This window comes from Lepisma saccharinum, chromosome 4 (assembly GCF_977018435.1).
Source record: "Lepisma saccharinum chromosome 4, izLepSacc3.1, whole genome shotgun sequence".
Lineage (NCBI taxonomy): Eukaryota > Metazoa > Arthropoda > Insecta > Zygentoma > Lepismatidae > Lepisma > Lepisma saccharinum.
Window position 1 is genome coordinate 33,441,784 of NC_139232.1, and position 22,103 is coordinate 33,463,886.

At 39.0% G+C, this 22,103-nt stretch overlaps 1 protein-coding gene across 1 annotated transcript in view; it reads right to left on the reverse strand.

Annotated features, from left to right (window-relative positions):
* Nucleotides 1-22,103, reverse strand: part of Eno (alpha-enolase) — a 63,805-nt gene that overhangs the window by 12,296 nt on the left and 29,406 nt on the right. Inside the window, exons 6-7 of the mRNA XM_083120391.1 lie at nt 20,398-20,488; nt 12,309-12,495 (exon numbers count right to left, since the gene is read on the reverse strand). Coding sequence (XP_082976517.1) covers nt 12,309-12,495; nt 20,398-20,488 — 278 coding nt within the window. The remainder of the gene's footprint in view (nt 1-12,308; nt 12,496-20,397; nt 20,489-22,103) is intronic.

The following is a 22,103-nucleotide window of genomic DNA, read 5'->3' on the forward strand; positions in this document are numbered from 1 at the left end:
TGATGACCAATCGTTATCAGGCCAAGGGAGAACCACATTGATGCCACCCACGTGGTCGGCAGCCATCTTGATGTCCGCCATCTTGAATTCAACTTCAGAATTTTAAATGGAAAGGGGTGATATATCAAATCAGGCTAGAATTTCACGAGAAAGGCAATGGTGAAGGTTTTTGCGACGTATCTTTAACCAGTAAAAAGTTATGACTGAATTCTTGTACCAATTTGCTCCTTTTTGAGGAAAATGCCTTAAAATTTGTTTAGCACATCGGTAATGCATCGAGATCAAAGTGATGCCTAGGGAGAGAAGTTTGCATGCCATTGCACACGATTTTAATCAGATACATCCATGAAGAGCTGCGCATTATGAGTGGTTGTCACGAACAATTTACAGTCTGACGCTTCCATTGAATTAAAAGTCCTTCACAGTGACAAGGCTAATGTTTATGTTCATAAGGAAGTTCATAAACAGAATATGCGACCCTTGTCATCTGATAACTAACTTTGGACAGAAACTGCTTCACAACGTTCCCATAGTGTTCTGGTGTTCCTCCCTTTTGAAAAACGCTGTAAAAGGTACCTTCTTCCATAAGCAAGGATGAAAAAACCTGTTTATTTAACAAATCCAAGTAGCCCTAAGCATTTAAGGTTCCGTTGATGAAAAATTGACTAACCAATTGTGTTCCACACAGCACGCCACACCATTAACTTATCAGCACTAACCATTCAGCTTTGATCTGTTGAAAATGGTGTTAAGTGACTTTTTGAGCCACCCTGTAGTTAACTCTTTACCAGGGTGGCTACAGACAAGCAGAAATGAAATTCCCTGACTTTTCCAGGTTTTCCAGGACAAATTTTGCATTTTTTTTCCTGACAATTTTGAACTAAATCCACGTATTTGTACATGGAAAATAAACCCATACAGCTTTCATGTGTGGACTGTACTAAGTATCTACACTATCTACCAAAAAGTAACTGGACACCCCTTGAAAGTAGGTTGTTTGACTCATGCAGCCATTATGTGACATAAATCATGTATTGCCATGTTAGTGAGCAAGAAAACCAGTTGTGAAAGACATGACATTTGGTGCTCTCTGATTTTGATAAGATGTAATTGTGGAATACCACCTCGGTGGGTTGTCCAGCAAAGCAACAGTTGCTAAGATAAACATGGCCAAATCAACCGTGGCAGTGATCATGCATAAGTGGAAGGTGTAGGGACATTGTAGGAATTTTTAAACATTTTGGGTGACCAAGAAAAATGCCGAATCGTGAATTTGTCAAAACCGGACACAGCTGACGTCCACCATCAGACAGGAGTTTTAGACAGCAACAGGGGTATGTTTCCATTGGAACATTGCAAACAGAGTCACGCCACCTCGGATATTAAGGCAGAGCAGCTGCACATAAACTCCTATCACGAAGGCTAAAAAAGTTTGAAGGCTCAAGTGGGATTGGACTGTTGCAACTGGACACTGGAGCAGTACAAATCAATTCTGTGGAGAGAAGAGTCGAGCTTCACAATCCTTTGGTCCGACAGGCAAGTATGGGTGTGGTGGATACCCGGGGAACACCTATGGGGAGTATATATTTCCCACAAGGAAATAGTGCACCACTTGTGTTTGTTCGTGACAGCATAAACTCCCAGTCGTACTGTACAATTCTAGACAATGAGGTCCTCCGAACATTGTGGTATTTTTACGGAATGTACCCCTTTTACAACCAGGATGACAATGTCAGGTGGCATGTATTGATACCATAATGAACAACGCTTAGATTGGACTGCCCAGAGCCCCAACCTCAATACCATCGAACACCTTAGGAGCATCCCTCAGAGGCTGGTTGTTGTTATAGCAGCAAGGGGTGGCACCACGAGGTTCTAACAGCATGGACCCCAGACAAACATTTCAGGTAGATGCCCAATAACTTTTTTGGTAGATAGTGTATATTAGCTTATAAGAAATTGACTTAATTTTTCTATGATTTATATTCGTCCTGAAAAAATAGAGAATTTGAAAAAATATTACAATTCACAAGCTAGGGAGGGACTTACAGGACTTTTCTCATTTGCAAGCAGGCTTAAATAAAATATTTGATTAATTTTCAAGTTATGACTAAATTAGATTATAGTAAATTAGTTGTTTTTAATGAAGAAATTTTGTAATTTCTCATTCTTCTAAGCCTTTCTCGTTATTAAATGTTGATATTTCGCCTGCCGCTTGCAAGAACCATGACTGCAAACTTATTTTTGAAGCATTAATGCTTGTATCCTATGTGTTTTCTATATAAAGCAAACAAACAACTTAATCCATGCACACATGATTGAGATATTGGTATGGTGAATTAGCTGCTTGTTTGATGTGAACATGGCAACACATAGCGTCAGCTTTGCACTCAAAACCCTAACATATCTTAAACCTGCATCTCCAGACTAAACATTCTGAAGCAATGAAATTCTACAAAACAAAGTGTCACATTACCTTACATTATCAATGTGACTTTTCTTTCAGCACAAACATTCACAGTATATCTAAGTACTGTGAAACTGAAAACACACGGTTACCTTGCTGGCAAAAACTGTGTGTGTGTGTATATATATATATACATATCTATTAAAATCTTAACTCAAGAGTAGGGGAATCTACAGTACTGCACAGGCATCTGATGTTGATAATCAGACAGGAACATGCTGTTAATAACAGCATCTGTAAGTTGATATATGAGGCACATCCAGAAAGTAAGTTCCGATATCGTTAGAACACTGCGCTAGATGTTGGAGCACGATGCACACATACAGATACGAAGAGGTGATATGTGTCTGTAATGTGGTGCAGTTGTATTTTTGTGAAGGGAGTTGATTTAAGAACAGTGTTATACCAGGGCCAAGTTATCTCCTGGCTGTATTCACAGCGCAGAATGGTTATTTTGGCAAAATCCTGTTTCCACTGGCCTCTGCAGGGAGGGGGGATTCTAAGGTTGCAGATTGTTGCTCAAAGAGGGGGGGGGGGCTTTTTGACTGCAAGTTTCTTCGTAGGTAAAAGTGTCATAGGCGGGTCACTGCCATAAAGACGCACCAGGAGTTAGATTGGTTGATTGATTGATTTGCTTTATTTTACTTTGCTTTTGGTGCCACTTTTGGCTAATTTGCGAAGATGGGGATGAGTGATGACATGATGAACAAACATCCATGCCCTGGTGTTGGAGCGCAATGTGCTCACCGCTCTACTACAGGGGCTGCCAGGAGTTAGCTTGGCTCAACTCTGTAATGATAGATCACTACAAGATCCTTTTTTATTATTAGTTTTTATGTATGTTCAATGTTATTTTATTTAGTGGCAGCTATACTTCTTTTTTATGCAGTTTCCAATATAAACTGTTTTTTTTTTTCGAATTGCCTATATAAGAGAACAGATTGAGTAACGGGGGTTGGCATTCTTAAGTTTCTTGGGCAAGAGGTGAGACCTTTGGAAGGTTCTCTCAGTGCCGGTAGAGTGGCTGGGCTAGTCAAATGGCTAGCGGTCAGGGATCAACCATTTGCTTTCATCGAAATACATAGATCTACATAGATAAGTCCACGCATTATTTTTGATTCATTTAGTGACAAGCCAACGCTTAGTTTTCGGTGGACATTTGTATTATTCTAAGAGAAATGTTGTATCCAAGGGAATTAAGGGATGCGTTTAATTACAAGTATATGTCCATCCATTGGTGACAAGCCAAGTACTTTGTTGCATGACATTATTAGTTTAAATTTGTAGATTCAACACTGTCAAGGTGTCCGGTTTTTATTTAATCTGGTAAGGGGATTAAGACAGGGTAGAAATAGAATCACCGCAGTTTTGTTTTAAATAATTTCAAGAATAGCGTATAATTAGTTGTAATTTCAATCAAGTTTAGTCTTTTTGATTGGCAATTTTCATTATAAACAAGAAAGGGAGGGAATTAGAGAAACATGTCATGTATGCTAGTGACAAGCTAGATACATTTTTGAAATAGTACTGCTGGTCTAGGCCAGTGTACAAACCTCTCTTATATATACTTTATGTGATCAAAAGTATCCGGACACACAGCAAAACGTGTGTTTATCATAGAGGATGACACAGTACTGCCATCTACCGCATGGAACACACAGTCAGCGAACTCAGAAGTCTGCAGACAGTGTGAGACAGCAGTATGGGATGGTCTGAGGAACTTGCAGACTTTCAACGTGGTCAGTTGGTTAGGTGCCACTTGTGTAGGAAGTCTGTGTGTGAAATTTCCACCCTCCTAAACATCCCTCTGTCCACTGTTTCAATGTTATAGTGAAGGGATGTGTACAACCCAAAAGCGTGCAGGTCAACCTCCCATGTTGACCTCCAGAGACGAGTGTTGAAGAGAGTCGTACAGCATTATCGTCGATTATCCATCGCCACCATCACACAGGAATTCCGAACTGCATCAGAATCTACCCCAAGCACCATTACTGTATAGCGCAAGGTGCGGCAACTTGGTTTCCATGGCCGAGTAGCTGCCCATAAGTCAAACATTACACAGACAAATGCCAAACGCAGCCTTGTGTGGTGCAAGGAGCGTCGAAAGTGCACCATAGAACAGTGGAAAACTCTTGTGTGGAGTGATGAATCAGTACACAATGTGGCGATCCAATGGTAGTGTGGATGTGGCGAATGCCTGGTGAACGACATCTACCAGCCTGTATAGTGCAGACAGTGAAATTCGGAGGTGGCGGGGTTAGTGTGGTCATGTTTCTCCTAGAGGGGAATTGGCCCCCTTGTTGCTTTACATGGCAATGCCACGGCACAAGCTTACATTGACATTTTACCAGCTTTCACGCTGCCTACCATCAAAGACCAGTTCAGGGTAGACCATTGTGTCTTTCAACATGACCGAGCACCTGTTCATACTGCAGGGCTTGTGGAGGAGTGGTTTGACGACAACAACGTCCCACTAATGGACTGGCCTGCGCAGAGTCCTGATTTGAAAACCATAGAACATCTGTGGGATGTTTTGGAATGCCGACTTCGTGCAAGACCACACCGATCCACATCAATACCTCTTCTCATTTTGGCACTGTGAGGAATGGGTTGCCTGCCATTCCTCAGGAAACCTTCCCGCACCTGGTTGAAAGTATGCCTTTGAGAGTGAATGCTATCAGCAAGGCTAAGGGTGGGCCAACACTGTATTGACTGCCAATGTTCCCAATGGAGGGTTGCCCAAACTTGTACTTTATTTTCAGGTGTGTGTCGGATACTTCTGATCACATAGAGAAATTTCGCTATTGATCTGACCCACGCCATGTATCGATCCCAGCTAAATCGCGCCCGAGAACTGTCCATCTCTATTCAATCCCTTACCAAAATCCTGTTGCTGACCCCAAGTAACCACCATCACAAAATAGACTCCTTCTGGTACACCGCCCATTCCATTGCCAGTGACCTTAACACTAAACACCTCCAAAAACTCTCCAATCTCTGCCGTCAAGCTTTTCAGACTGGCTGCACCCTTCCCCTTCCACCCAATTTCAGTCCCACACCAACATGCCCGCTATTACCCGACCCCCCTTTACCATTGCCCACCCCTCCCACACCACCACAGACCCCCCTGAAAACCAAAACTGCACTCCCACACATCGCACCTTGGGAAACAACCAGTCCACGGACAAACTCACCCTTACCGAATCCATGACCACCAATGACCCTAACCCACTCAAAAACAACCAGACTGTACTCAATTTATCCAGCCATAAACTGAGCACTGATGAAATAGCTGTTTTATCCAAAGGGCTGACCTTCTCCCCCACAACTCCCCCCAACCAATTCCGCCTACTTTTTGACACACACATTTACTCGCAACCTCCGATGGCAACATTTCTGGGCCAAAAATCCCTCACTCCAAACTACTACCAGTGAAACCTACCCGAGCCTCCTTCAATTTAGCCCCCCCCTCCTCCCAAGATCCACCACCCCCCCTGCCCACCAACCACCCCTTGGAAAGATACATCACTGCCATCATTTCCACCACCTCTGACAGCTCATTCTTAAATAACTTTCACAACCAACCTAGCCTCAAACCCCCCCCCCCCCCCCAACAGAAAGCTCTCCGAGACCTCAGCAACAACCACAACATCAAAATCCTCCCAGCTGAGAAGGGGTCCACCGCGGTGGTCTTGAACTCTCAAGACTACCTGGCGGAAGCCAACCGCCAGCTGGCTGACCCCTCCACCTACAAACCCACCACAGTTGACCTATCCGCCGAACACCTCAACAAAATCCAGGACTTCATCCACAACCGCGGCCCTCCTGAAGGCCTAACAGCTCGTACCACCGCCATGTTAATACCCGACAATCCTCGCACCCACACCTTCTATCTATTGCCCAAAATCCACAAACCTGGCAACCCCGGTAGACCTATTGTGTCCAGCTATAACTCACCCACAGAACGAATCTCAGCCTTTGTTGACTCCCATCTCCAGTCTCTTGTGAAAGCTCTGCCCTCCTACCTCTGTGACACCAACCACTTCCTCCAGAAAATCAGCACCCTTCCACCATTGCCCCCAAACAGCATCCTTGCCACCATCGATGTCACTTCCCTCTACACAAACATACCTCACTCCCATGGCCTCCGCTCCATAGAATTCTATCTCAATAGCAGACCCAAACCTCACAACCCCAGCACCAACTTCCTGACCCAACTAGTCCTCACTTGTAACAACTTCACCTTTGAAAACCAAAATTTCCTACAGATCTGAGGTACAGACATGGGTACCAGAATGGCCCCATCCTATGCAAACCTCTTCATGGGCAAACTTGAGCAAGAGTTTTTGGCTACCCAACCCCTCCTCTGGCTCCGCTTCATCGACGACATCTTCATGCTCTGGGCACATGGAGAACCATCCTTGTCAGCTTTCCTGGATCAACTTAACCACTTCCATTCCCTAAAATTCACCTGGATGCACTCCCACAACCAGATCACCTTCCTGGATGTGGATGTGGATGTGCACATCGAGGGAGGACACCTGACTACTTCCATCCACATAAAACCCACCAACCACATGCAATACCTACACTTCTCCAGCTCCCACCCGTTACACACATAAAAAGTCATTCCATCTCTCTGGACCTCAGGGAACAGCACCTGAACACTTCACCCACCTCCCGCCAGAATTATAACCTCCACCTACACAAGGCCCTGGTCAACCGTGGATATCCCTCCACCCTGGTCACCAAGCAAATATCGCGAGCTGCCTCACATACCACTACCACCAAGAAACCTTCTGCCACCAACCCACCTGCACCCAATATCATCCCCACCTCAACAAAATCAGGCAGACACTGCACTCTCTTCTCCCAATTCTCCACAGTGATCCTGAAACCAAAAACATATTTCCTGACAAACCCAGAGTGGTTTTCAAATGCCCCCCCCCCCCCCCCAACCTCCAAAACATCCTGGTCCACAACACTCCTTCACCACACATCCAACAACCCCTGCCCATAAATGCAACCACCCCAGGTGCAAGACGCTGCCCCATCCTCATCACTTCTCACACCCTCCAGGTGCACACGGCCACTGGCAAATTTACCCTCCATCCCAAAGGGACCTGCCATGCCTCAAACCTTACCTACATCCTCACCTGCAACATCTGTGGTGATTTTTACCTGGGGGAAACATCAACGGCCCTCAACCTCCGCATCAATAACCACCGCTCCTCCACCCACAAGCTGGACTGTCGCTGTCCACACCAACCACCACAACATCAGTTTCAACGACTGCTTCCGGGTAGCGATTATCCATCTCCTACCCCAACCAGCCAACACCTCTGTTCGCAAAAGATGGGAGAGGGCCTATATATCGGTCATGAGTGCAACCACTCCACCTGGCTTGAACAAGGCCACCCAGTTATGCCCATCCCTCCTGCCCTCCCTCCCTCCCAGCTCATTCCACACACTCACAGTTTACGACGAGCCTGGTGACGAAACAGTGTTTTTTTTTGTTCCACGCACCGCTTCTTCTTCGATGGGGACCTGGCAACTCTGCAGGGCCCCAACTTCCAGTTCAGTCTATTTCTCCTCACACCGATGCTATGAAATTAGTGAAAATTTTGAATTTTTCTACTGTCCGGTGAGTGTTTCCTTTTACCTTCTTTGATTTTTACTTAGCCCTTTTGGCCCTCCTTGCTTTTATCCATTATATATATATTACAGTGTTTCAATTAAAGAGGATCATGTCATTTCTTATGTGGGTTATATCTTATGTAATTCTTTGTATATATTTAATGTATATATTTAATCCATGAAATAAATAAATATTTTTATATATTTTTAAACTGAACATCTGGGTATCATTGAGATAAAAGAACAGAGTTTTTCCATAATATCCATGGTAAAGAATATGGTAGTTATTCTATGTCTCTTAATTTGATTGAACTGTTTTTGTTAGTTTTTTTTAAGTGTTTTGCTAATTATTTGTGTCTGGGGAAGTAACGAAAACAAGTGACAGGTCGAGGCAAGTTACTCTCCCCAAAAGAGAAACAGAGCATTACAACTCTCTGGGAAAGATGGCAGTTCTCATATACCGACTGCAAGCTGCATGCTCAGAAGTGAATGCTGGCAGAGATCTACCGGAACTTGTGAGAGGTGTAAGAACTGGATGCCATAACTGACAGTATGGTAAGACGATGGTGCAGACAATTCATGAAAGGCAGATCCATCATGCACGACCACAATACCTGACCGCACTTTAAGTGGGAGCCCTGACCTCATGTGCTACGACTTTCATCTCTCCTTCAGCTCAAGCAGTTTCTGGCAGGACATATGTTTTGACAGTAATGCTCCTTTACAGATGGTTCCAATTTTTGGAGGCAGACACATGACATGGGCATACAAAATTTAGTGTCACACTACAACAAATACCTGAAGAATGGTGGTGAATATGTCAAAAAGTAAGTTATGGGTCACTGTAATTAAGACAATAAAATGTCAATTATTACCAAAGTTTGTGTTTTAATTTATGGCTAATTGGAATGTACTTTCTGGACCATTCTCGTATAAAGCTTCAGCCTGTTAAATTCAAAAACAGTAGATGAAAAGTGAAAAATCAGTAGAGCTGACAGAGGAACATTGATTACTGACGAAAATGATATGGTTTTAGGATTGAGAGCCTGGAAGTTTGTCCGACGAAATGTCGTAGGCTACTGCATCAGACAAAAAAATCGGATGCATAAAAGTGCTATGAATGCATTTTTATGCCATAGTGAGACATTTTGTCGCAATTCGATATTTAAGTAAGTCTTGAAGCTTTCGTGGCGAGGAATGATGAAATGATTCTCTCACCTGGTCAGTAGCCCGAGAGAATCTTTTCATTAGTCAGATTTATCCGACAAAAGTTACATGCATCAATGGAACCTAAATATTCGGTGGATCAAATGTCATTCCACGGCATATGACAAAAAATTCAGGTTGGATGAAAGCACTCATTTGTTTTAACGTTCCTTCATAAGGTCCACACAATGCCATACTACAGTGTTGGACATCTGTTGGATGGTGCCAGAGTGGGTACACCCTTCTGGTCGACAGGTCTGACCCCTTACAACTCTCATAGACAAGAAAAAAAATATGTCAATACATTTTAAATGTGACATTTAGAGGTTCATCAAATGTGTCTGTCACTGGAAATTTCTCCTCACCCTCTATCACTTGTTTCTGGCACCATGGTTGTGCCAATGCATAATAGAGACCTAAAAGTTTATGCCAAAGACTGGCAAGACAATTTCCCGTTTAAGTGCAGTGCTTATTACGACTTCTTCAAAATCAAATGTCTGGCAAGTTCATTGCATCACATCGCATTTACAGTTCAACAAAGAAACATTTGTCAATCAAGACAAAATTCCCCGACTTTTTTTGACCTCTCCAATTACCTGACTTTTCCAGGTTTTCCAGGTCTGTCGCCACCCTGCTTTACTCTCCACATATTTTATTTCCTCACTAAACTGTCAAAACACGTACAAATTATGATGAGGTCATGATTGGCTTAGTACATTTTACGTAGAATTGTAAAGGAATGCCAAGGGCCCAGGTATAATCCCTGGTTGAGCTGTAATTTTCACTACAAATTATCAAATTCTCTTGCAATATCATAAAAAAATCTTAGTTGCAAGTCACAAAGTTAATACAACCAGTCCTTTTAGTATTATGCAGGCACATGTCTAACTTGTGTCACTACCATGTTACTAATCTACAATGATAAAAGGTACAGTGGAACCCAGAGTTTACATTTTTCAAACATTATACATTCAATCTTGATGGTCCCAACATAGGAAAATGTTATAAAATTTTCCTCGATTGTACATTTTCCCACATCTTAAGTTTTCTCAGCTTGGTCCCCAGAAAAACTTAAAATCGAGGTTCTACTGTATTTTCTAATAATTAATACACAATGATATGAGTTACGTCATATTTTAGTGTTTTCTCCCCAAGCCTGTTGGTTTTAAACATCCGTTGCCTTCTGAACTTCCATCATTGGTTCATTTTCTACTTTTCACATATTTCAGATATGAATATCCACATATTGCCAGGTGCTTCTGTGATACTATTGGTAGACGGATGCAAATTTAGTTTTTCACGAAAACATGAAATATGAAATAACATGCTATAATGTTCATTTTTCATGATTCTGAAAGGTGCGAGGTGCATTTTCCTACCCTGTTTAGTCACGAAATAATGTGAAATAAAATGCAAAATATACCACGAAATTTACCGTTTATGTACAGACCCGACACTTTCTGAAGTCTGAAGTATCCCGAGAGTTATGCAATTCACTGAAAATTGATTAATTCAGCTGTAAATATTCGAGAAGCAAAAATGGACCCCTTTACACAGGAATAAACTTAATACTCTGGTAACTACATAAATGTGCTATTAGAAGGGATAAGTTTACTTTGTGTAATAAGTGCAGTTTTTAAATTAAATTTAGGATTATATTCACAATTTTAAGACCAAATTGTCATTTTATATAGCACTTTTGATGTGATTATTCACCGTTATAACACCGAAATGTTATATTATTTACTGCTTTTGAACCCGAAATAGGCTCTGTTTTCGTACCGAAATTTTGCTTTTTTGTTTACCAAAAATATGTGCCTCTAACTATTGGCATTGTTTTTCATTAGTACCTAGCATTAACAACACAGGATCTTACCATTTCTCAACTTGCTTAAAATTCAGTAATACATAGACAATTAAAAAAGCCTATAGAAAATCCTTTACAGGTGTAGACCATGAGCTTTGTACAAAAGTTGAGAAAATATGTTAAGGCTTGTGAAACAGTGGTAAAGTCATGATCATCATCATCATCAAACATTCCAGGATTATTTCCTTTCGTGGGCATCAACAGTCTATTTATAATTCATCCTTTCCATCATGACTAGCCTATAGACAGTAGGGATGGCCAGATCAGGATCCTGGCGGATCCGAAATCCGCCCCACTATACGCCTGCCAAGTTTCATGGAAATTGGAGGGGGACACTTAGATAACCTCGCTTGTTAGTCTTACACTTTGTAATTATATAACACTGCATATATTATAATGTTCTATTTTAATTTGTAAAACTGTAACTGTAGAACAATTGTATAATTTTTGTATAACATTTCTATCTTGTTATATGTGTTAAAGGTTTCATCCTGGAATGGAATGTCTCACATTTATGTGTGTTTTCATTTCCAATACATTGGAATGAATACATATTTGTTTCAATGGTGTTTACAAAATCACCTCTGACATTTTATGTTAAACAAGTAAGATTATTTTTGTGCACGAGTGTGTTAGCCGATGCGTAGCAAAGTATTTTAGGAACAACACTTGAAAGAAAATCTTGTAGGACTAACTAATGAAAAATTTATTTGTAATCGAAGATCATAATACCTTTTAAGGTGTGGTAATATTATAATGGGATTGAGATATGAAACTCTCGGATCCGGATCCGGAACTTTCGGATCCGGATCCAGATCCGAAACTTTCGGATCCAGAACTCTCGGATCCAGATCCAGATCCGAAACTTTCGGATCCAGATCCAGATCCGGAATTTTCGGATCCAGATCCAGATCCGTAACTTTTGGATCCGGATCCGAACGGATCCGGATTTTTCGGATCCGGATCCGTTTGGCCATCCCTAATAGACAGTAAAGAAAAAAATAAAGTGCTCCCCCTGTGCTTTGCGCCACATCATGAAGGTGTATAGCCTATAGACAGAGACAAGTTATTCAAAGTAAGTAAAACTAAAAGACTTTGTAAATGTCTTAAAAATTACCTAGTTTCACTTACTTGAATAGAAGTGCTGCCAGTGATAGTGCTCCATGCATCCCAATGATCTTGGTCAAACGGATCCTCAATGGAAACAATGGGATACTCCTTGATCATTTCCATGTAGAGCTTTGTAAGAGCATCTCCTGATATCCAATCAGCTTTGTTGGATGCTGGGTTTTTGAAATCTAAGTCATAAAGACCATCCCTGAAAAAAAAATTACAACAAAAGAAATTAAAATTATTCCCTATATGAGGTGTGATTTAACCCTTTCCAGATGGGCTTTAAAATACCAAGTTTCTCCCAGAAGACAGAGGTTTCATTGTTTTTCAGGAAAACAGAAAATAGTGGAACCTCGATTTTAAGTTTTTCAGAGGACTAAGCTGTATATGCGGAAAAATGTAAAATGGAGGGATATTTTATAACATTTTGTTATGTTTGGAACATCAATATTGCATTATGAATAAAATAAATTTATTAATTTCTGTGCATAAAATGGTATTTTTAAGAAACAAGCTCAAACTCATAATTTCAAAATATAAACTCTGTTAAACCCCACTGGATAAATGATACCTAGGGGCATGCATATTTCGTTTTTGACGAAAAAACGAAATTTGAAAAAACACATTGTAGTGTTAATTTTTCATGTTTTTGAATGGTGTGAGGTGCATTTTGTGACCATATTTTATCACGAAATAATGCGAAATTAACTGCAAAATGCGAAATTAACTCTTAAACACGAAATTCAGGGTTTATTCACAGACGCGACACCTTCCGAGGTCTGAATTATCCTGAGTGTTATGCAATTCTCGGAAAATTGATTAATTCTGTTGTTAATATTGGAGAAGCAAAAATGGACTCCTTTACACAGAAATAAACTTAATACTCTGATAACTACATAAATGTGCTATTAGAAGTGAAATGTTAATTCTGTGGAATAAGTGTAGTTTTTAAATCAAATTTAGGATTATTTTCACAATTTTAAAACCAATATGTCTTTTTATATACCACTTTTCATCCATTTTTTTTCACCGCTATAACACCGATATTTTATTTTATTTACCGCTTTTGAACCCGAAATTGACCCAGTTTTTGTACCGAAATTTTGCCTTTTTATTTACCAAAAATATGTGCCTCTAATGATACCCATTAATGCTATGGAAATTTTAAATGAGACAATTTGAATTTGAGTCTATTTATTAATCACAGTATTGAAAGTGAATTATATGCCTTTTTTAAAATTTTTAGTGCCTATTTTCCACATTTTAGTGCCTTTTGCCAGCTTATTTGGACAGTTTTTGATGTGACAGACATTTTTATAAAAAAACATCTGTTCCATCACAGAAACTGATGTCAAAAAAATGTTAATGCATTATTTATTAAGTAACAAAAAGGTTCTTAGGTCCAGCTGATCATTATTTTTATGTGTATTATTAGTAGTAATGGTACGGTAGTGATATTATTCTTATTTTACACTAAAAGTTATGGTAAAATTAGAAAATTTAAGTTTAAAATTAATTTTTCAAAATTTAGTCAGTAACCTATTTTAGAAGAAATATTTTTTGCATGACCTGATGAGAACACGCATGCATTCAAAGGAGCATTTGACATTATCCATTAACCAATGCTTCTACTTTTATCATCTGTACCATCGTCATCATCGTGCTTAACATCGTTGGTAGCGAAGAGACATAAATTAATAGAAATAGATTTCTTCCTATATCTGTCGTTGTCTGTGCTGGGAGATACAAACACGAGAAAAATGAACGTAGAAAAAAACTTTAAAAATGAAAATGTGAAATGAGCAATATCCCAAAAAAACATCAAAGATTGCACAAGGTAAAGCAAAACAATAACAATATTTTTTTAGAAGGAAAACATACTACTATTGTGCTTAACATAGTCTTCAAAGTTACTGAAAACATATTTTCATGTTTGTGGAATAAAAGACACAGTTTATAATTAGACGTAAGCGAGTTACTAACTTTTCCTGCGAAACATACTTGTAGAGGTTCTATTAATTTCAGTGCCTCTGCCACCGATTGTGTTGAATTGTGATGGAACTGAAGAAATTGTGTTGAATTTTAAAATGGAACTGCAAATAAGCAGGTACAAGGATTAAAACTGGCAGTTACACATATTCAGGGTGTCTACAATTTTGTAAAGAACAAATCCCCTGACTTTATCAGGTGTTCCATAATAAGAAATTTCCAGACCAAGTAATTAGGGCAATTCATGTATTTACATGTGTGTAATAAGGTCACTCCATTCTAGGAAAAACCATACTTAAATTCCCAGTTAATGCTGGATAGGGCATCAAGAGTAAGCTTTTACATAAGAGGTGCAACACATTGACTAATGGTAAACAAATAATTATTTTTATACTATAAACAATCATAATTATAGCATAAATAATGCATGTAGTAAAATTTAGTAATTTGTATTAATCCTAGTATCAACCAAACACAATTCGAACAAAAATTGCAACAAGAAAGTGGCAAATACCAATAGCTATTTTCTGTAGTAGATTTCTACTTGAAAATAGTTCCAAATGCAATTTCTACTGTAACTACACCAAACTGAAGTATAATAGGTCCACAACAAATTTAGAATTTCTTGCTTGTTCTTTTTCTTTGTTCAGAAACACATTATTTGTGCACTACTACAAAAATGTTGATTTTTCCAGAAACACAGTAAATTTCCCAGACTTCCAGACTGTATGGTAGACACCCTGTTATTGCATCAAACTTATGTATTACTGTTGAAGTAGTAGATACATAATTGTGTCATTGAAGATATTAAAAACAATAACACTTGGACCACAATAGGTTAGCACCAAATAAAGATGCAAGTTATATGTGCCAATAAAAATAATTCACACTCATGTTGGCAAGAAGCATAAGCTATGCTTTAATTATTTCTTATTCAGGGTGGCTACAAACAACCAGAAATGAAATTCCCTGACTTTTCCAGGTTTTCCAGGACAAAATTTACATTTTTCCCTGATAATTACAAACTAAACTAAATCGATGTTTTTGCAAATGGAAATAATAAACTCACATAGATCCAGGTATGGATTTGTAAAGTACCAATATTATCTTCTATGAAATTGACTTAATTTCTTTATTCTCTATGATTTGAATTCAGACTGCAAAATAGTGAATTTGGAAAATTATTACAATTCACAAGCTAGGGAAGGATTATGGAATTTTGTCATACGCAGTAAGTTTCAAATAAAATACTTGATTATTTTTAAAGTTACAACTAAATGAGATAAGAGTGAAGAGTGATTGATTAAGAAATATAATGTGTGTAATTTATCAGTCTCCTTATACATTCTCGGTATTATATGTTGATATTTCCACTGAAGTTTGGAACCCTCTGTTTGCAAGAACCATCAGTGCGGACTAATTTTTCAATTACTTCTCTCTTCTCTGTAAAGCAAACAACTAAACTCTTGCATATAAGTGAAACAATTGAATCGAACAAAATAAAGTGTCATATTTCCATACATTATCAATGGGATTTCTGCTTCAGTATAGTATATCCAAGTGAAGTACTGTGAAACTGACAACATGCAGTTATGCCATTAATGTTGACGAAAAGGGTATGTAGGTATTAGAAATTTAACGCAAGAAATGTATAGAATTGCATTGTATCCAATTTATCTGACCACACATTAAAACAGGAACACTCTAATAATAAAAGTTTCTTAAAATTCATATACGAGGGGCATCCTGAAAAAAGCTCCAATGGTGCCTACGCAGCACTAGTGGTCGGAGAGCGACACACACACACATGCAGGCAGGAAGAAGTGGCATGTAGCTGTAATCTGGTACAGTTGCAATGCAGCCATTTTAGGACAGTTCTAGGTTAAAGATTGCAGCTCTCATAAAGTCTCCCACCGACTGTGATGTATGCATGTATGTATGCATTGCATGCTCAGAATTTGGCACAAAGCCACCAGCAATCATGTGAGGTGTGCAGACTGGACGTCGTGAGTGATAGTATGGTCAGACGATGGTGCAGACAATTCACGGACGGTCAATCCAATGTGCACAACCCCATACAGCTGAGTACACGAGGGCCCTTTGCATCACTTCAGGTGAGATATCTTGGACTACTCCCTGTACAGCCCTGGCCTTGAATGTACAGACTTTCATCTCCTTGTTTAACTGAAGAGGTTTCTGGCAGGGCAAGGATTTGACAGCTACACTGCGATAGAGATAGTTCCAGTATTTGCTGTCAGACACATATGCAATGGGCATACAAATTTTAGTGCCATGCTACGACAAATGCCAGAACAACGGTGGTGATTATGCCGAAAATTAGGTTAGGACTCACTGTTACTAATGCAATAAATTACAACTGATATTCTTGTTTAATTTATGCCTAATTGGTAGGGACCTTGATATTTTGTTATTTTTTTTTTCAAATTTGTGTATTTTCTTATTTTTTTATTTTTTACTATACGGTGTTTTTTTCCCCAAAATTCACATTTTCATTTTAGCGCATTTTCTGGCAAATATCTGAAATTATACCTTCATGGTGTTTTTAAACTACTGTTTCAAATTGTAAGGCACATGGCTTACGCCTCTTAGTGAGAGTTTGATATCTTGAAAGTTATTTTCCATACCCCCATTTTTAATTTTAAGGTAAGGATTTTAGATAATGGAATTTTCTCCGTATATACTGAAGGGTGCATAATGACCATAAGTGGCGACGCACCCAAAAAATTAAAATCAATGTCACGTGACAGATACCGATATATTATGACACCAAAAATTGGCATTATCTTTTTTTGACTTGTTAGTGTTTTACGTTTCCCCAAATTCGAGGTTTTTTTAGAACATTTATCTGCTAAATATACCAAATCTTAATACTCCATTGTTTTTAAAACTATTATTCTAAATTGTAGGTCACCTGGTCTACGTATTTTCGTGACACTTTGATATGTTGGATCAGATTTTTGAGGAAGCAAAAGTAAAGTGCTCCCCTGCACTTTTCCATGAAGGTGTATAGGGGTGTGGAGTTAGGGCCCCACACTTTCTTGATCATGGCTGAAGGTGGGGGTGATGTGATCAGCACCACGCTACTGGCTACCTTTATCCCTCAACGTTTCCTCAAGGTACCAGCTTCATATGATGCTGGGTTGGGTGCCGGAGCAGTTTGAATAGGTGGAAAACATCCCGGTTCTCCCCCGCACAGGATCGACCCCGGGTCTCTCGCATAGTAGTTAGACGCCCTAACGACTGAGCTCCATTATTACTCGCTCCATCTGTTGACAAATCCCCTTACTACTCCCATACGGACAAGAAAAAAATATAATTCAAAATTATAATTCAATGCATTTTCCACATAATACAATTGTATTTAGAGGCTTAACCTTTACTCCCCCGATGATACCATATGGTATCATCAGAGTAGGGGTGTACTGACCCGATGATACCATATGGTATCATGGTGCTGATTACGAAATGAATGTGCTTTTTGGACCTTCATACTCTTATGTTTGGGTGGAAACTCTGACACAGGTCTGGAGCAAGCCTGGGAAATTCATATTGATGACCAACCTCCCACCTCTCTGCAACATATCCATTATCCATGCCACATTTCCGAACAGAGTTTCACATTTTGGCTCATTATTCAACTTGTATGGCACCCAGGAACATGAAACATGTTTCAATCTCTTTGGAAACGTCCATTCTTTTAAGAGAATACTAAGGTTCGCACCTTCTCCCCAAAATAACGGGAAAAGAGGGGGAAAACTCCAGATTATTTTTTTCATTGAAATTCGGGGGTCGCCCCCCCCCCCCAACCCCTATTCCTCGGTTCGGCGTTCTGAATTGTACACGGTTGCATGCTCTGATGTTTTAGCTGCAAAACAAAACTTGTCCGAAGTAGATTGCTCCCATATTGGCCGAGTTATAACAATTTTCTGAGCAATATGCAAATTACCTATATTTCGTAAAAAATAAAGTTTCACATTTTGGCTTATTATTCAACTTGTATGGCACCCAAGAACTTGAAACATGTTTCATTCTCTTTGGAAACGTCCATTCTCTGAAAAGAATACTAAAGTTTGCGCCTTCTCCGCAAAATAGTGGGAGAAGAGGGGGCAAACTCCAAATTTTTGTTTTTCCATTGAAATTCGGGGGTCATGCCCCCCCAAACCCCCTTCCTCGGTTCGGCGTTCTGAATTGTGCACGGATGCATGCTCTGATGTTTTAGATGCAAAACAAAACTTGTCCGAAGTAGATTGCTTCCATAGTGCCCGTGTTATAACAATTTTCCTCCAAAAATGCAAATTACCTATTTTTCGTAAAAAAAATCACATTTTGGCTTATTATTCAACTTGTATGGCACCCAAGAACATGAAACATGTTTAATTCTCTTGAGAAATGTCAATTCTTTGAAAAGAATACTAAAGTTCGTGCCTTCTTCCCAAAATAGCGGGAGAAGAGGGGGCAAACTCCAGATTTTTTATTTTTCCATTGAAATTCGGGGGACGAGCCCCCCACCCCTAGCCCCCTCCTCGGTCCGGTGTTCTGAATTGTACAGAGTTACATGCGCTGATGTTTTAGCTGCAAAACAAAAGTTATCCCAAGTAGATTGCTCCCATAGTGCCCGAGTTATAACAATTTTCCTCCAAAGTGTGTTCGAATTTAAAATTCCCACCGAGAAGCCCAGGCGAGAGAAATTTCTCTCTCTCTCTCTCTCTAGTCCTCCCTCACTGGTTTCTGGCGTACGTTGTGTTGCGCATAAAAGGGGCCTAAAAGTTGAGGCCGAAACTTACGAACGAGATTTCCTGTTCCCGTGCAGAGTTCTATAACGATAGCTTTAAAAAAAAAATTTAAAAAAAAGTCAATGAAGACGAAATTCCCTGACATTTCCCTGACTTTTTTTGACACCTCAAATTCCCTGACTTTTCCCGGTTTTCCAGGTTTTCCAGATCTGTCGCCACCCTGTTATTTTAAAAATTTTTGTCACAATATTTTGGTACAAAGTACCACTCTTTACATGAGTGTGATTGAACATCCACAAGGCATGTTCTTAAGAGAAATTGGAGATTTCTCCATTCACCACAGAATAATTTACTTCTGACAAATATCTGCATTTCACATTTTAACAAATATGACAACAACTTAAACAATAAATTTTTAATTTCCCACTATTAGAAGTTACCATAAAAAATAATGCTAGCTTTGTTCACTACTTTAAGTCTTGCTCTGTCTTCTGGTATGGCATATGCTTAAAGCAAATTGCAAAATTTTCATGCCTCTGCAATATCAGGGTTCGCCACTCATTTTGACACAAAATTTGGAGTTTTTCTGCTTTTTAAAATAAATTCAAGACCATTCTTTAGCATGCTATAATAACCTTTCAAACTGCATTTGTTATTCAGGAGAAAGTTTATTCATCATTAGGGGAATGCATATTTCGTTTTTGACAAAAAAAAAAAAACTAAATGTAAAAAAAAAACACTGTCACGAAATAATGTGAAATGAACTGCAAAATGTGAAATAAACTCAAACACGAAATTTAGGAATTGATTAAATCTACTGTTAATATTGGAGAAGGAAAAATGGATTTCTTTACACAGAAATAAACTTAAATAACTAGATAAATGTGCTATTAGAAATGAAATGTTTAGTTTTAAAATCAAATTTAGGATTATATTCACAATTTTAAAACCAAAATGTATCACTTTTCATCCAATTTTTCAATTTTTGCCACTTTTGAACCCGAAATTGACTCAGTTTTGGTACAGAAATTTTAATTTTCTTTATACCAAAATTATGAGCCTCTATTCATCATGGTTAAAAATTAACAAAATTAAACTATGAAAATATTATTTATATAGTCTCTTATCAAGAAAACGTGAATTTATTTTCATTCCATATTCTGGTCAAGTATAAGAAAAACACTGATTTCTCAGCATTTTCCATGTTTTTGGATGTATTTTCAAAGTTATTTTCCAAGACTTTTCACTCATAGGATCATTTTGTCAACTTTTCCAAAATTGGTGACAACCCTCAGTATGCAGATTATTTTTTTTAAAATTAATATTTAAAAAGTGAAGAATCCATGCATATGTGGACAACTTACTTGTAGAATTCAGAAGCAGCAACATCCATTCCAATTTCAATCTTTCCTGTGAAACCAGCTTTGGCAATAGCTTCAGAGATGAGAGCCAGAGCTGAAACAATGGTACATCATTAGCATTTGTCAGTTTTACCACTAAATTAAAGTGATACTCCTACTACAGTTAATTTGCATTTCAAATACTGAATCCACATTTACTGGTTTGTGGGCAGTTCTGAGAACAATGTTCTCTACCTAAAGTTGTCACCGCCTTGTAATCGAGGGGTCACAGGTTCGATACCCGGTGGAGGCTCATAGTGGTTCGGATCCCAATTTTAAACTGTAGGTCCAGTCATAATTAGCCTTACTGTGCATTAAGTGAACTTGAAACACAAACTCGATCGATCTATCTAAAGTAAAAGTATAAAATAATCTAAACAGAGTACCTGTGGAAGCTAAATCTTTGATATCCCACATTTTGACACTATCATCAGAAAAGGAAAAATAATTAGAAATTATCTTAAAACTTCCTTTTTCCATGCAGTTTTTGTTCACCCACAATTTTGCCACAGCTTGCCAGGTCTGACAAAGCTACGAGACAGGTGGTGAAATTGATCACAGACAAAAGCTGTTTGGAAAAATGAACTGTAAGTTGATAGATTGAACTACATCTCTCCACGTAACCACCAAAGGGATTTCTTTAGATGCCTGTACATTGCACTTGAAGTTGCATTGTTAAATGCACAACTAAACAAACAGTATGGTTTGATTGATTGAGTTGGTGAATTAAGTCCACTTTATGCACAGTAAGGCTAAGCGGGACCGGACCTACAGTTTAAAGTGGGGTCCGAACCAGTGTGAAATGTGCCTCCACCAGGTATCGAACTCTAGACCCTTTGATTACAAGGCGACGACGCTACCACTGCACCTTAGGGGAGGACCCCACAAATGGTATGACTAACCTGAATAAAATTATTAGAACAATCAGTAAAGATGCATCATATAAATTCATAAAACAGAAATATTTCTTGTCAAATTTAAATATAATAAGCATAATGTCAATTGCAAACTCATAACACAGAAAAAAAATGCCTAATAGGATGTAACAGTGCATATTTGTTTTATCTCATGATGACAGTCAAAACCAGAGGCCTGCACAAGACCTAGAAGAAACCTGTCTGCAAGGAGGCATGCCTACAATAATATGCAACACGCACGTGAAGCCCAGGCATTCAACATGGCGCAAGCATCACTCATCACTCCACAGCTGTGCACAGGTCTCTCTCTCTGTGCCTGCTAGGTTTTTCTTTTTACCCAGGTACTAAGAAGTCACGTGAGACTATGTAGTTCTTGCAGTTAGCACTACTGTCAGTGTTGCCAAAGGCCATTATATTTCACTACGCTTGGAAATATTTGAATTTCTGCTATGTGCAGGTGCCTTGAGGTTGTATAACCATTGGCGTAGCAAGGGGTGGGCAAAGTCGGCGACCAGCCTGGGCCTCGTGTCCCATGAGATTGATGCGAAAAACGTAATAAATAGAAGTGAGAAAAGTAGAAAAGGCCAATTTTTGTAGGCAATAAAATTAAAAGATTTTGTTTTCATCTGGCTTTTTATTCTACATTAACGTTAAAATTTAAACGAATACGTCAAATCAGAGTAAGAACTTAACGAGGCAGGCGGGAGCCCTAAGCCTAAGGGGCACCGAAGAAGTCAAAATTATTCTCATTTC